The sequence below is a fragment of the Alosa pseudoharengus genome, unplaced genomic scaffold (assembly GCF_046254945.1).
Source record: "Alosa pseudoharengus isolate Yale_2024_CS ecotype anadromous, Long Island Sound unplaced genomic scaffold, YU_APseudo_1.1 YU_APseudo_1.1_scf_17, whole genome shotgun sequence".
Taxonomy (NCBI): domain Eukaryota; kingdom Metazoa; phylum Chordata; class Actinopteri; order Clupeiformes; family Clupeidae; genus Alosa; species Alosa pseudoharengus.
The window spans coordinates 17,963,976-17,978,975 of record NW_027468640.1 but is presented as its reverse complement, the minus strand read 5'-3'; the positions used below and the strand labels follow the sequence as shown (position 1 = coordinate 17,978,975).

The following is a 15,000-nucleotide window of genomic DNA, read 5'->3' as shown; positions in this document are numbered from 1 at the left end:
CACACACACACACACACACACACACACACACACACACACACTGAGTGTCACAGGGTCCCTTAACTCCACTTAGAAAGAGGAAGCGCCGCAATTCAAGTGTGACGCACTGCCAGAGGTGACTCATCTACCCCAGGGTATGCAATTTACTAAAACACACATATACACACACAAACAAGCACGCACACACACACACACACACACACACACACACACACACACACACACACACACACACACACACACACACACACACACACAAGTAGTCCAACAAACACATTCACACACTCTTTCTTGCAAACACATGCATACACACACCAACGAAACATACTGAACTGACAAACTATAGTTTCACTCCACAGTCTATCCAAAGCCAAACGCTTATTAAGCCAAATGGGACACAGTTGACCTGCTAATGGCCTGAGCCTTGGCAAAACAAAGAGCATGAGTTGCCTGTTGCCTGTCGACATTAGGCCATTGAAACCTTTTTTTAAATATACTTCGATCCAACCTGTCGTGACTATCACCAACCAAGGCGTTGACGTTTGATCAGGACACAAAGACTCTGAAGTGTGTCTACAGGCATAGCAGGTTAGGATGAGAGAAGAGAGACTGACACAGAGAAAGAGAAAGATGAATTTGAACTTTTAGGGGATATGTTCTGCTATAATGGAACAACCTATGGTACCCAAGCTGAACACACATACACACACACACACACACACACACACACACATACACACACACACACACACACACACACACACACACACACACACACACACACACACACACACACACACACACACACACACACACTACCTGACTCCTTCCTCTCTTGTGAGCTGCATATGTTGATACAGCTCCTGCGTCTCTAGCATACGTCATAGAGCTTAGCTGGACGGGGATAAAATAGAGAAAGAGAGAGAGAGAGATCATAGAGGAGAGAGAGAAAAAGAGAAAGAAAGAGAGAGAGAGATCATAAAGGAAAATACAGTAATGACAGAAAATGGCATGCAGAGAGAAAGAGAGAGAGAGAGAGAGCAAGAGTGAGAGCAAGAGAGAGAATGTTTCATGATGGAGACAGCTCCGCTGATTGATCATGAAGAAGAATTTTGTCAGACCTCATATCAGGTTTCTCCTTGCCTGTGGCCCTTACATCATGCATGCACACACACACCGCTCTTAAGTCACCCTCACACAAACACACACCACACACACATACGTCTCCTATCTCTCTCTCTCTCTCTCTCTCTCTCTCTCTCTCTCACACACACACACACACACATACACTGGCCTGCTATTGGTTCATCCTTCTCCCTGCCACCACTCCTGCTCTGTCTCTCCTGCTGTCTCCTGCTGTCTCTGCGGCTCCTTATATAGCTGAGGCAGGGTCCAGCTCACCCCAGATTGCTCTAAATAACTACCATGCTTCGACTCTGCCTCACCCTGGTCAAGAGAGTGTGTGTGTGTGTGTGTGTATGTGTGTGTGTGTGTGTGTGTGTGTGTGTGTGTGTGTGTGTGTGTGTGTGTGTGTGTGTGTGTGTGTGTGTGTGTGTATGTGTATGTGTATGTGTGTGTGTGTGTGTGTGTGTGTGTGTGTGTGTGTGCGTGTGTTTGTGTGTGTGTGTGTGTGTGTGTGTGTGTGTGTGTGTGTGTGTGTGTGTGGGTGAAGACCCTTTCAGTGACTGAAGCAAGGGTAATCCTTGACAATTAGTATACAGAATTGCAGAGCATAAAGTGCCATGAAAAGGATTACTCAGTCAGCTTTCAGCACAATATAACATAAGTAGCATAACATCAAAACAAATACCCAAAACAAACAGGCAAACAACTAAAGAGACAATACATACATAAAAGGGAAAGACCAAGTAATAGGCCTCATTCTATAAAAATGAAATATACTGAATTATACCATTGGTGAGAAATATTTTTATCAGCTCTTCGAGACATTGAATGACAACTGTAATAATCATGGTAATGAATGGTTGATTGAATAGAGACTACTTCAACAAGAGTGTAGTCAGGCATGCTAAGCTCAGAACAAAATATACTCTTTCTCTTTTTTTTTGCCAATTGGGGTAAATGCGATGTTTGAATAGCATTTTGTCTGGAGAACTAGCAATCTGCCTACAGTAGCTTGCATGCATATGATCACTGACAGCTATTAGTCACCTAGAGATTTTGAACTTGGCCACAATGTAATCAACTAAACTATCCAATCTCATGTGACTAAAGAAAGTATGCTGCAAACTTAACAATTTGGTGTCTTTTTAAACTGAACCAAGGGTTTCCTTTGATGGATACACATGCATGTCTTGATAAATGTGTGACAACTTGGGTATAAACACAATGATGTTATCCCTTAAGTTAGACAAGACTTACCATAGAAGAAGTATTCCCTTAGGCAGGTTAGGTAGTAGTTCGGGGAAAAAATCCCATAAGTGCAGTCGTAGTAGCTCTGCAAATTTGAGTAGATTATTCCATTTTGGAAGTTGTTTGCCTGGGCGGTGTGTGTGTGTGTGTGTGTGTGTGTGTGTGTCAATGTAGGTGTGTGTTTGTGTGGGTTTTAAGCATCTTGGTGTCAGGGTGTTAATCGCTCACTGACTCATCCCTGAGTCATGGCCAGTCAGCTGTGACTTATGGCCAAACTTCATTTCATGGAATGCTGAAACACTGGTGAAACTGCAAGCTGCTCTGTGCTCGGCTGATAAGCCTGAAATTCAGTGTTAAGAACCATATGACCAAACTCCATTTCATTGCAAGATCTTGTATAAACACAGATTAAGGTATCCCAGGGTCACAGGTAGATTTGTCTGAGCTCAGCTGATAATCCTGCCAGTGATAAAACAGTGTTTTTAACACAATTTGTACATGAAAGAGTTTAGACCTGATGGATTACACACACATTTTCAAATTTGTTCTTACTCATAAGCTTTGCTTACATTTATGTCTATTACAAAACACAACGCATTTTACAAGGCACACAAAAAATGATACATTGACAAATTTAGTTTGGGAACTGTGTAGGAAGAGTTATTGACGTCCTGTGATACTCCAGCGACCTTTGTGTAATAATCATGGCTGGACAACCAAATAGCTCACTCAGATGGCTTTGGGTCCATTTGTCCATAACTGCCCTTCTATGTGGCACAAGAGTTTTCTTTTGTTTTTCACTGTGGCATTCGTGTCTGAATATTTCTGTTTAATATCCTTTTCTAGTAACACTGATGGATACCCATGAGAAAACCACACAGGACATGCAAATAGCAGACACAACAAACAAACAAACACATCACTTTGAATTCATTGCATTCAAAATTTAAATACCTAGTCCTAGTAATACACAAGCATTATTTCCCCCATTATCCATTGTGAGATGGTCCAGATGGTTTATTATCCATTGTTTCAGATGTAATTTGTGTAGCTCGCTACACTGATTCATCAGGATGGTGGCAGCCTACAAAGGAGGTGGCTCCTTTCTGGGCGTTTGTTTACAAATAGGTGCTGGCTAGAGAATGGATCTGAACCGGGTCTGAATTGATTCAGAGCCAGAGCTAGTTCAGAACCAGAACTCAGAACAGTCTTCATAGGCTTTGGTTATTGCCCTGCGCTTCTAAAAGTCTCCTTTTAAAGGCTGTGTTGAAATTGTCCTCCTAAAAGTTTGAAGCCCCCTGCCTTTATGTCTCCGATGCAGTGTTGTCTCCTATTAGGCTGGGGAGAAGGTTTTGGTTGTGTGTTTCTGAACTGAGAAATAGTGGTTTGCATCAACAGTGTTGGAGAGCTGCTCTGTTGAATGTGTCTGTGCTCTGTTGGTTTTCCTGTGGAAGTGGGATAGAGTGGTGGACAGCTGAATGGTTCTTCTTAAATTCCTGTTGTGTCATTCTTTTGGACTGTGGTGAAATAGGTCTGATGAATGTCACGGTGGTTTTATTGTCCTGAATCATCAACCCCATTGAATGTATTGGAGTGCATCTGTTGAATGTTTCTTTGCTCTACTGGTTGTCCTGTACTATCAACCATGTTGAATGTACTGGACTAAATCTGTTTAATGTAACTGTGATCTATTGGTTGTCCTGCAGTATCAATCTTGTTAACTGTGGTGGAGTGGATCAGTTGAATGTCTCTTTGCTCTGTTGGTTGTCCCACACTCTAAAAGCATCACTTTTCCCTGCAGTTGATAACAAGTCCAGCAGCCCTTACCTACCAGGTATGTTCAGGCCTTCCAAGACTATCTTTTCTATCTCTTTTCTGTTCTATCTCTTTACGCTTCTAAATCTCCTTTCCACACTTTTTACCTTTCTACCTCAGTTCTCTTCATTTTTCATTCACACTTTCATCCTGAAACTAGGTATTATATCTTTCTTCTTTTTCTCTATTTCTGGTAATCCCCTCCTTCTCTTCCTATGTTGGAAGCTTCTTTCTCTCTACCCTCCGTTATAAGCTTGGCCTGTGACTGTGCATCTCTCATTTACGATTGTGTTTTATTTATTTATTTATTTATTTATTTATTTACTGGGTCTGGAAGGATGGTGCTTTGTGTTCACTCGTTTATTTATCTATATATAGATGGCGCAGGAAGAATTGCATCTCTACTGACCTCTGGCAGGGGGTAGGAAATATTACAGTCGCCATCTAACCCTATTTTGTTGGTTCTACCATCCCAACAAACCTATTCTAAACTCCTCTTCAAGCAATGCACCCGTCTTGTGGCCTGATGCCTTGCTTGAAGAAAGAAGAGCTTGTCCCATCCATTTAAGCACTTTAAGGTTTACGTCAGTTCCTGTAATGATATCTTCATGTACCACCAGAGGGTAAAGTTGCAATATGTAGTTTTTGTTGTCAGTGATACAAATGTTTATAGACACCATACTGCCATTTATGACACCAGATTTCGATTGAATTATTCCATTAAATTCTAAGGCTTATTTTTTATTCAAATTAATCATTTATACTGAATGTATTAGGAATATTGGGAGGCACTGTGCTACATCATGCTTAAATAATTAACCATTGCATTAGGTTTGTGACAAAAACTGTATATTGCATCTTTAAGTACAGGTGTTGTACCGAGTTATATTTAGTTGAAAGACTGTTGACTTGAAAGCTCCACACATCATACAAATCTGTGGTCACCTCACAAGTTGTGTAGGTTATATGAGGTCTTGTAGCTCAACTGAAAGATCAAGGCAGTGGGTTCAATTCCAAGCATACTGCATGTGCTAACATATTGTAAGTTGCCTTGGGGGGCATTTTTTTTTAAGATGCACAGTATGTCTTTAAGCACAGCCAATGTACAGGTTTTTGCTTTGAGGAAAATGTTTAGAAGAGAAGAAACAAATTTGCTGTGAGGAGCTTTCGGTGACTTGTTCTCAGTGTGTATTGCACTCATACATAGTGATCACAATAACATATATTGATGATGGGATAAGATCTCAACAGCTATTGTGAGGCCATGAATCAACCAGTGGGAGGGGTGAGTAAGGTTTGACTCCACTTCCTCCCCGCCCACTCCAGTCATAGCAGGGCATCTGATTGGCTGATTGGCTAAGCAGGCTGCCAACTGAGTGTCGTAATGTGACTGCTTGATTGGCTGACTGGATGTATAGCAATGGCCGTGCACCGCTTATGTAAAACAACTGGTCAGGTGTAGAGGTATCCGACGCTATGAATTATAGGATGTGTTTTGGAAAATCTGAACTTTTTCTTGGCTTATTCACAGGGGCAGTATGTGTACTATACTGATATGCCTGAATATGTGAGGACCAAGGGTACTTCTAAGGACACTCCAACACAGTATTGTTCTCAACATTAGATAATCTGTTGGTTTCAGGCTCATCCTTAAAATTGATTAGATTATTTTTTACCTCAACAAATATGATTTTTTTATTATTATTATTATTATTATTATTGTTATTATTATTATTATTATTATTATTATTATTATTATTTCATGGTGTTTTCTCAAACATAAAATGTATATTAGAAGTGATGCTGAAGAATGAAGAATGTCAGTTTAATAACATAGACTGAGAAATATAACTCACCTGTGCTGAGGGAACATATCAATAGCAAATCAACCAATCAAGTTTTGGTATACAGTATATGTGTATCATTGGGTTTAATTTTTAATGTGAGTGTGTATGTGTCCTAAGTGTATATTACAAGGGTTTTATCAGTAGTGTCGATAATGTGAATTGAAGTATCTGTGTAAGAGTTGTGTTTGTTGGAGTATGAGTGGTTTTAGCCTGATTGGCTATCTTTAACCAGACAAGATGGCTGCCGTCTACCCAGTCTTTGCACCTGTTACCACGCCTTGATTTCTGGGCAGCGATATAGTCAGTCCCTACCACCTCCCAGTCCCACCCATTTCCCCTTTATCTACAGAGACTCATGTCGCTCTGCTATTGGTCCATCATGGGTCCAGTTTCAAATAGATTTAGAAAGTGCAGGAGAAGCACCCCCCCCCTCTTTTTTTTGCTTTTAAGGCTGTGAAGAATGCCAGTGAATTGAGTATGTTATAGAGGGGAGAGGAAGTAGTGGTGGGGGAAAGGGGTTTGCATGTCTAAGGATCATGGGAAATTGAGTTTTGGGGGGCTATACCTGCTGTGAAGGATTTGGCTGTGAACAAACTGTAAAGGTGGCTGCATTCAGAGGCCTTCATTCTAGGAATCTAGGCACTCTGTCAAAATATACACACAGAGAGAGACACACGGACACACAAGCAAGCTTATACACACAAACACTCACATACAGTATACACACACACATGCATACACACACACACCTGCATACACACAAAGATGAACATGTGGGCACACACAAACTTAGTGAGTTGGTAAGCAGATCTGTAATGGTATACACATCCTTTTCTGGTTCTTCAGCTTGCTGCCCAGGTCCTGGATGACTTGGATGATGAAGACATTGGCTTCGGACTGGTGGATTCCAAGAAAGATATCGCCGTAGCCAAAAAGCTGGGTAATCCGTCTCCTCATACAACCTTTCCTCTCCTCTCAGAATTTGTCTTTATTTCCCCTTAAAATATTATTTTTAATATATTATATAAAATACCATAAAAAGGGTATTTTATATAATATATTAAAAATAATATTTTAATAAACACACAACTAGAAATAATAAACACACAAGTTATTAATCAATAATCCTAAACTGACTGAAGAGTTTCAAAACACATACCTTTCAGAAGTCCATGCTGACTTGCACAAGTACCTTTATTTGCAGAATGTGTGCATGTGTGTGTGTGTGTGTGTGTGTGTGTGTGTGTGTGTTTCTGTCTGTCTGTCTGTGTGTTTGTGTGTGTGTGTGTGTGTGTGCGTGCGTGCGTGCGTGCGTGCGTGCGTGTGCATGTGCGTGTGTCTGTGTGTGTGTGCGTGTGTGCGTCTGTGTGTGTGTGTGTGTTAGTGTGTGTGTGTGTGTGTGTGTGATCGGGCTGAACACTGCCCTCCAGTGGCCATATGCAGTACATGTAGGATTAAAAAAAAGGTGTAAAGTGATCCTGCATCTCCTCCCAAAGGCCAATATATGTAGTATCTGCCATGACTTACTGTACTTTACTTTGATTTTGCCAGTTCTGTGTATTCGTTACATATACATAATCAGTTATCAGTATAAATAACTTATTGTCTGTCATAAATAGTAAAGTATTATTTATGGTTTCTCACCCCAGCAAATAAACCACACATAAAAGCATACATTTCTTTGGATTCAATTAAATGGGACAGTATGTAGTTAATCAAAAGTGAACATGAATTTGCTAATGTAGTGCAGGAACACTTCATACCACAGTAATACTAGCGTTCTTTTCTGAGCTCTCATGAGAGAAGGAAAAGAGTCAGTTTTTAAAGTTTAAATATACAGTTTAAAATGGTGTCTCCCACAAAGGAACAGAGGTGTACTGATAACTGCTCTTGACCATCTCTCCCTTTCTCTGTCTTTCTCTCCTCAGGTCTGGATGAGGTTGACAGTATCTATATTTTCTCTGATGATGAGGTCATAGAGTATGATGGTGAGATGGCTGCCGAAACGCTGGTGGAGTTTCTCTATGACGTGAGTTTTCACCAAGCAACACGTTTACTAATTCCCTCAGGAATTACTATGTACTATAATTTGTTGCTGCTGTTCAGAGTCAATTGCTCTCCCCTTAAATCCATGTTCAATATGCTGCCCTTGAGTCTTGAGATGCCGCAAGTTGTCATAAAACTGTAAAAATGATTTTTCTAGTATGCTTTTTTCAGGAGTTACACTCACTGTTTATCATACATTATACTTTTTCTATCATTTGTTGTTTAGATATTTCACAGTGAAATAGTTAAATAATGAATATCTCTTTCTGTAGGTAATTGAAGAGCCAGTAGAGATAATTTTCAATGAGAGAGAACTTAAAGGCTTCCACAACATTGATGAAGACATTAAGCTGGTGGGCTACTTCAAGAGCGACAGGTCCCCCCGTATGTATATCACAACTCAGCCGTTGTCTGTTGAATTAGGAATAAAAACACATATAACGAACACATACAGAGGCACATAGTATACACAGTCTGAAAACATTTGGTTAATCTTTCAAGGACTCACATTTTTATAACCCAGAAATTATCCAGGTGTATTTGTAAGATTATCATGACTGAAAATCAACACTCAAATCACCACTTTCACACCACACAACATTCTATAAGATGTATTTTCATATGATTCAATTTTATATAATCATTATAATATATTATTTTCCATTATGTTATGTAAGGGATAATGTATTGTCCGCCGGTAACTATCGGAAAATAAGTCCCGACAGGGAGAACAGAACCCCAACGCGCAGCGGAGGGGTTTTGCTTCGACCTGAAGGGACTTATTTTCTGATAATTACCGGCGGACAATACATTATCCCGCTTATTACATGGCTACTTGCCAAAACGAGAAAATGATTTTGCTACCGTTTCGTGTCTTCCGCTGACAAAATAAATAGTTTGCCACACAGATAGAACTTGACAGTTTCAGGTGTTGTGTGGCAACGTCTTACTGGCTTACTTTCCCTTTCAATGAAATTCCATTGCAATAAGCGAACAAAATTCTTGCGGAGGGATATGAAAGACGTTAATCAACTCGTTGCCATTGACAGCGGTGATTATATACTTTGCCGGTGATTTATATAGATTTAGCATAGGCCCGAACGTTGGGAAGGCCCATTCATGTGAATGGAACTTTCTGCAGCACTCTGAAGAGCCGTGTAATAAGCATCAATAAAGACATTATTAATCCTTGGGTGATGAAATTCCACTTGCTAAAGTGAAGCCAGAAAAGCTCCACTCATGACTCTCAATTGTGAAATCTTGACTCATGCATGACTCATGACATAGAAAAGCATGACAGGAAGTCAAGACACACCATGCACATTTTAGAAATGTATTTTCTTCTGCCATGTGATCAATATTCCGTTCGGCTAGCTCTGGCTAATTAGCTTCATTGGGATACCACGAGCAGAAGAGGATGGAGAGGCTAACTTGGGAGAATACGAAAAATCAGGAGGTCAGATGGCAATATTGTAATTCGCCACCCTAGGCTATTCACCTCTATGGAGTGGGTAGATGATGTGGCGGTGGCCTCCTATATCGTATGGAGATATATTTTAGAGACGGACTGGCTATTCTCAGCACAGTATGTCAATACATAATTGTCATAATATATTCTTTTAAAGTGCTTTCTTTATTTCTACCCAAAACCCAATGCATCATTTGATTATTTACTGTCTAAAATGTTAAAACCAAAACACTTACTGCGGGTGTATTGCAGAAACTTCCTAATTCGCAAATCCTATCTGATCTGCTTGGTGACCATGGTAACTATGTTCAGAAAGTCATTACAGAACAGCCACTCCTGTCAGTCAGTGTTCTACTAACTTCAGATAGGAAAGGTGTATTACAGAAATGTCTTAAAGTCACCAAAATCCTAAATAAACATTCCTAGCTCAATGTAATGTTCAAGTGGACAAAGATGGCGCCCCCAATGTTTGCGTGTGGAATAAGGTGAATAGTCAGAGACACAGCACTCAAAGAATCCTCCATAGAAATGCACGGGGTTTGGGGGCGCTGTGGCGCAGCAAGCTACAGCGCAGACCGCCCACGGAGACCCAGGTTCGAATCCGACCTGCCATCATTTCACGATTCCCACCCCATCTTTCTCTCCCACTAACTTCCTGTCACTCTTCACTGTCCTATCCCAATAAAGACAAAAAAGGCCAAAAAATATTCGTAAAAAAAAAAAAGAAATGCATGGGGTTAGTTTGTAACGGCAATATGGCAGTAGTCTACACATATCCCGTCCCTTCCTGTATGCCTCCCCAAAGTGTGTTACCAAGATGGCCACTGAGTGGGTAGACTTGCCTAGAAGGGCCTAGGTATAGTCTAGACTTAGGGCCAGTCTCAATTCTTGCCCTCCCCCTTGGTTTTGTGCGTTCACGCGAGGGGTAGGGGTGTCTCAATTCTGATTACGATTAAGGGCTAGGACCAAGGCGTAGGGCTACATAGCCCTTGGAACGAAGTTTGCCGCCGACCACACTTGAAAGAGAGCGGTAACATACAACTGGATTTCTCAGAAGTGGCGGCATCAAACTTTTACCGCTGAGTGGGTAGACTTGCCTAGAAGGGCTTAGGTATAGTCTAGACTTAATGTTGACTACACATTGTTTGTATGTTCTTCCATCGTCCTCGTTTTCCTCTTCCCGCTTCACTTCTTAGACTTCATTGAGTTTGATGATGCTGCAGAGGAGTTTCATCCCTACATCAAGTTCTTTGCCACCTTTGACTCCAAGGTTTGATGGCTTCCTTTTCCCTCTCATTCTCTCTTTCTCTCCATGTCTGTTCTTTCTGTCATTCCCTGGCCTATACTATTTCAAATACTCCCACCCTCTCTATATCTCCCTCTTTCTCTAACACACACACACACACACACACACACACACACACACCACTTCCTGCATAAACTACTTCTCCAATTTGGCCTCCCTCTCCAGATTGCCAAGAAACTGGGTCTGGTCCTGAATGAAGTTGATTTCTATGAGCCCTTCATGGACAAGCCTGTGACCATCCCTGGCAAACCCTACACTGAGGCTGAACTTGTGGACTTCATTGAGGAAAATGACAGGTGAGGGGAGAACAACAGAGTAACATTGATGCCTCTAAATGTCACCTCTGTCAAAAATGTCAATGGTGAGTGCTCTCCATACATAGTATAAGCTTCAAAACACGCTAAAAAAACACTCTCTTCCTGTTCTGAAATATTGATTTGTAGGCAAAAAACCTGTAAGAGCCTGATAAAAATGTTAAAGAAAAGTGGTCAGATGGAGAGAGTTTATAGATAGAGTAAAAAGAAGTAAAAAGAATACAATTATTCATACCCCTGGCAAATATGGATTTAATGTTGATTTTTTCTTGACCAATATGTTTGTTGTGACTGAAAATGACACTGCCTCATGGCTAAAGGTTGTAAGACAATGTATAAATATATATACTATTTTGATCCCGTGAGGGAAATTTGGTCTCTGCATTTATCCCAATCCATGAATTAGTGAAACACAAACAGCACACAGTGAACACACAGTGAGGTGAAGCACACACTAACCCGGAGCAGTGACCTGCCTGCTACAGCGGCGCTCGGGGAGCAGAGAGGGGTTGGGTGCATTCCTCAAGGGGGGCATGGGAGAGCAGTGCTCAACTACTTCCTCCGCCCACATTTTTCCTACTGGTCGGGGATCGAACCGGCAACCCTTTAGTTACAAGCCCAAAGCCCTAACCAGTAGGCCATGGCTGCCCCCAGTGGGGTAGAAACATGGAATCAAAAAAGAAGCGTTTTCATCTTTTTTTACATATTTATGAAAAATGGCATGTCCAAAATTATTCATACCTTTTTTAAATAATCAGTGGAAAGATCTTTATTTGCATTCACAGCTCTCAAAATGGTTCTTATATTTACCTACCAAGCCTCTCCATGTCTCCACAGTGATTGAGGCAGGAACGATTCTTTGCCATCACTCTGGCCTTGTTCTCGCTTTTTTTGACGGATTGAGGTCTGGTCTCGGGCTGGGCCACTCTAAAATGTTGATATTGTTCTCTGTTAACTATTTCTTGCCTTGTTTGGTTGTATGTTTTGGGTTATTGTGTGGTTTAATGGTCCAATGCCGTCTATTGGGGTAGGTCTCTTAGCACACTGCCTGATAAAATATGTATTTTAAATACATGTATCATACATACATGTATACATATGTAAATGGAACTGAACTAAACTAAATGTAATAAAAACGAAATAAATATTTATGTAACACAACCTGGACACTATAATGACTGACTTGAAATACAATTTACATATAATATAATATCTATCATATAATATAAGCACTGTGTAATGCTGTTGATCAGGTAGGAGTGCCCCTTTTAGTGGATTTTTAACTAACTGGATACTGTCTTAGTGCTAAATGGTGATATATTGATGTCAAGGAGCATAAATGGCATGATAATTGCATAAAGGAGCATTGTGTTGCTTTAGGTGAAACATGGGGAAACCTTTTGAGCAATGTTGCTGGGCAATAACATAACCGGTTTCATATGTTCCGATTGGATGATCATGTTAATTTGCCTACTGATGATTCAAGTTAATGAAATGGAAAACAAAATATTGATGTAAGCCAACCTGGACATTATAATGACTGACACGCCAAATACAATTCTGAATTACCATGGCTTATCATAATTACACATGTCTCTGAACTGATCAGGTGAGGTTTTGACAGTGAATAGCCTCAGGCTGAAGCTCTTCTGCTCATAAGCTGGCAGCTATGAATGTCATTTAATGGAATAGAATAGAATACAATAGAATACGTCTTTCTTGTCATTGTCACAGGTACAACAAAATGTAAACTGCTCTCCCTTCAGTGCATCATTCAAGAGTCTATAACAAATATAATTTACTGTAAGTGCTAGTGTTACTTAAAAAAGAATAAATAGAAACATATAACAGCATTAGCAACATACATAAACACACAGTCATACACACCCAGTCATAGTCATACACACCCAGTCATTGCATAAAAAACAGTATGAACACATATTTCCTGTCATTGCATTGATCCATTTTACAACAGGTTCCATATTGCACCTTTTTTTGCAGCATTGAGGGTGCTCACTTTAAAAACTGCTTATCTAACCAAGTGTTATTAATCTTATATTAAGAGGAAAAAAATCTAGTTATTGTTTTTAGTATAAAGAGACTTATCTAGCACTTTCTTGTAAAATCATTAATAAAGGTTTCACTTTGATTTTAAGACATCTCATTATGAAAACAAGCACATTGTCTTGACACCTTAACATATGTCAAACCCATATTAAATTAAGTAGTACCTCACTGTTCTAGTGAACAGTTGCCGCAAAGTCATATTTTCACATTCAAATTAGATTTCTGGCAAACAGTTTACAAGTTAACTTTTGGCGATGTTGCAGCAATGTTATATGCAAATTAGGTTTGTCACCAGAAGTTCACTGGAAGTTTGCCATCTAGTGTAGGCCTGAATAATATGCACATGAAATTACACTTGTTTAACTCATCTCAACATGTCTTTTGCAATCATTTAACAACAACAACAACAACACGTTACATTTAGCGCTTTTCTCAACACTCAAAGCAATTCACATGGAAGGGGGGACCTCACTAACCACCACCATGTGTAGCACCCACCTGGGTGAGGGAGTGAATGAGCCAATTACAGTAGGGGATGATTAGGGGGCCAGATTGAATGAGCCAGGTTGAAAATTTTGCCAGGACACCGGGAATTCCCTACTCTTTGTGATACTGTAAGTGCCATGGGATTTTTAATGACCACAGTGAGTCAGGACCTCGGTTTAACGTCTCATCCGAAGGACGGCATCTCTTACAGTACAGTGTCCCCATCACTGCACTGGGGTATTGGGATCGATCTTTTTGGTCAGAGGGAAGAGCCACCTACTGACCACCCACCAACACCACTTCCAGCAGCAACACAGTCATACACACCCAGTCATAGTCATACACACCCAGCAACCTAGTTTTCCAAGGAAGTCTCCCATCCAAGTACTAACCAGGCCCACACCTGCTTAGCTTCAGTAATTCAGGTAAGACGAGGTATCCGTTGGTCTGGCTGCTGGCCATTGGGCAATGCTAAAGTCACTGTTACAAACAGTGCAGCATGCAAGACTATCATTATTTTGGTTACACTTTACTTGAAGGTATCTACATAAGAATGACATGACACTATCATGAACGTGTCATAAACATTATAAACAATTCATAAATGTTTCTGACATAATGCTACTGTAACTCGCTTCTGTCAAGTGTCATTCGGTTTTTGTCATGACAGGTTAGGTTTGGGGTTAGAGTTATTGTTAAGGTTAGGACAGTGTCATGTCACTCTTATGTAGAAACCTAAAGTAAAGTGTTACCATTATTTTTTACTCTTATGAGACAACGGTGCACTTTTGTGTAATCTGATGTGAAATGGGTCTTAAATGTTCCTTTTTTGGGGGCACATGACGCTCATGTTCCTACAGTAGATACACTGAACTGATTAATTTAGTTCGGGAGAAAATAGATAAAAGAAAGCCCGCCTACACAGAAAACTGGTTGATTTAGTTGATTTCCTTGAATGCTTGAAATCTCTCCTTGAGGAACATAGACCAAAACAATGATTAAAACAGGTTCATTATCAAGATGAGGAGTCAATGACAGATTGATGTGGAATGTGTTTATTCACCTACCTTTCGGTTTCTCTTCTTCCTCCAGGCCAACTCTGAGGAAAATGGAAGGTCACAGCATGTACGAGATCTGGGTGAGACCTTCCACTCCCTTTTCACAATGCTCATGTTACAGATTCTAAAGAAACCCACTGCAAATACACACAACACATCTAAACACTTTTTGTGCACTTTGCTACACACTTGCACTCATAGGCCACCATAGTAGTAGCGT

The 15,000-nt window shown here is 40.4% G+C and overlaps 1 protein-coding gene across 2 annotated transcripts in view; it reads left to right on the top strand.

Moving 5' to 3' along the window:
- casq1b (calsequestrin 1b) overlaps nt 1-15,000 on the top strand; it is a 34,505-nt gene that overhangs the window by 15,868 nt on the left and 3,637 nt on the right. The window contains exons 2-8 of one of the 2 annotated variants that reach the window (XM_076289682.1): nt 4,175-4,207; nt 6,882-6,975; nt 7,964-8,064; nt 8,354-8,465; nt 10,746-10,819; nt 11,021-11,151; nt 14,815-14,860. In XM_076289682.1, coding sequence (XP_076145797.1) covers nt 4,175-4,207; nt 6,882-6,975; nt 7,964-8,064; nt 8,354-8,465; nt 10,746-10,819; nt 11,021-11,151; nt 14,815-14,860 — 591 coding nt within the window. The remainder of the gene's footprint in view (nt 1-4,174; nt 4,208-6,881; nt 6,976-7,963; nt 8,065-8,353; nt 8,466-10,745; nt 10,820-11,020; nt 11,152-14,814; nt 14,861-15,000) is intronic. The other variant, XM_076289683.1, reaches the window with a different exon arrangement.